At 39.0% G+C, this 1222-nt stretch overlaps 1 protein-coding gene across 1 annotated transcript in view; it reads left to right on the top strand.

The window, feature by feature from the left end:
• The window catches only part of PSMB7 (proteasome subunit beta 7), a 60505-nt gene that overhangs the window by 2730 nt on the left and 56553 nt on the right, over positions 1-1222 (top strand). The window contains exon 4 of the mRNA XM_003785294.1: positions 620-760. Within this exon, the coding sequence (XP_003785342.1) occupies positions 620-760 (141 nt within the window). The remainder of the gene's footprint in view (positions 1-619; positions 761-1222) is intronic.

Below are 1222 nucleotides of genomic sequence, written 5' to 3'. Positions count from 1 at the left end.
AAAAAAAAAAAAAAAAATAGAAATGCCCTTTCCTTTTTCTGCTTGTGGAGTGTTTTTATTCTTTCAAATCCAGCTTCTATGAAACCTTTTCTTACTAATTAGAATTAGTTGCTTGCTCTTGTAGTTTCCTATAGCATCTGGTACCTGCACTGCTATGTTGTATTATATTGTGTATTATAATTTTTGTCTATTCATGTGTCCTCCACTCAGCTTTGGAATCAAGCACCAAGACTGTGTTCTGTTTTCTTTTATTTCCAGGGTGTAGCATAATGACTGGTTTCTGGTAGTAAATACTTGGAAGGTGTCGAATTGCATGACTCTTAACATCAGCCTTGTTTGTACAACTTGGATATATTTGTAGGATTAGTTAAGTACACTGTGTTGTGAGCACAGAAACTAATGATTTGAGATGTCTCAGTGGTCCATAGAGAATATATATGCTTAGATATATATATCCAATTTTATGTTTGTTTAAGATTGGTTAAACAGAGCAATTATAGTGTAGATACATTCAAGACATCTCTCTGTGTACCTGAACTTCAAGTTATCCCCAAAGCTCTATTTTAATTGAGCCCTCTGGTAATTAAATTTCAGTTAAGTTTCTAACTGTATTTCTCAGTTGTTGTGGTGCTGGGACGGCTGCAGATACAGACATGACAACCCAGCTCATTTCTTCCAACTTGGAGCTCCACTCCCTCTCTACTGGCCGTCTTCCCAGAGTTGTGACGGCCAATCGGATGCTGAAGCAGATGCTTTTCAGGTAAGGTTCCAGGATGAGGATTTTTATAGGATCTTTTCCTCCTATCTTAGATTTTTCAATCAAGGGAAGCCTGAAAGCTAGGGTAAAAGCATTCAGAAATAGACAGTTTGTTCCAGAAATCAATTGTTGTTAAAAAGTTATCTTAATTTCTTTCTTTTTTTTTTTTTTTTGAGACATAGTTTTATTGTGTCGCCCTCGGTAGAGTGCTATGGCGTCACAGCTCACGGCAACCTCAAACTTTTGGGCTTAAGTGATTTTCTTGCCTCAGCCTCCTAAGTAGCTGGGACTACAGGTACCCACTACAGTGCCTGGCTATTTTTTGGTTGCAGTTGTCATTGTTGTTTAGCAGGCCCAGGCCAGGCTCAAACCTGCTAGCCTCAGTGTATGTGGTAGGTGCCCTACTCACTGAGCTATGGGTGCTGAGCCGACATCTTAATTTCATGAGGCTTTTGGAGACAGTTT

Source organism: Otolemur garnettii, unplaced genomic scaffold, assembly GCF_000181295.1.
Source record: "Otolemur garnettii isolate 467f Iridium unplaced genomic scaffold, OtoGar3 scaffold00014, whole genome shotgun sequence".
Lineage (NCBI taxonomy): Eukaryota > Metazoa > Chordata > Mammalia > Primates > Galagidae > Otolemur > Otolemur garnettii.
This window is presented reverse-complemented; position numbering and strand designations above follow the sequence as displayed.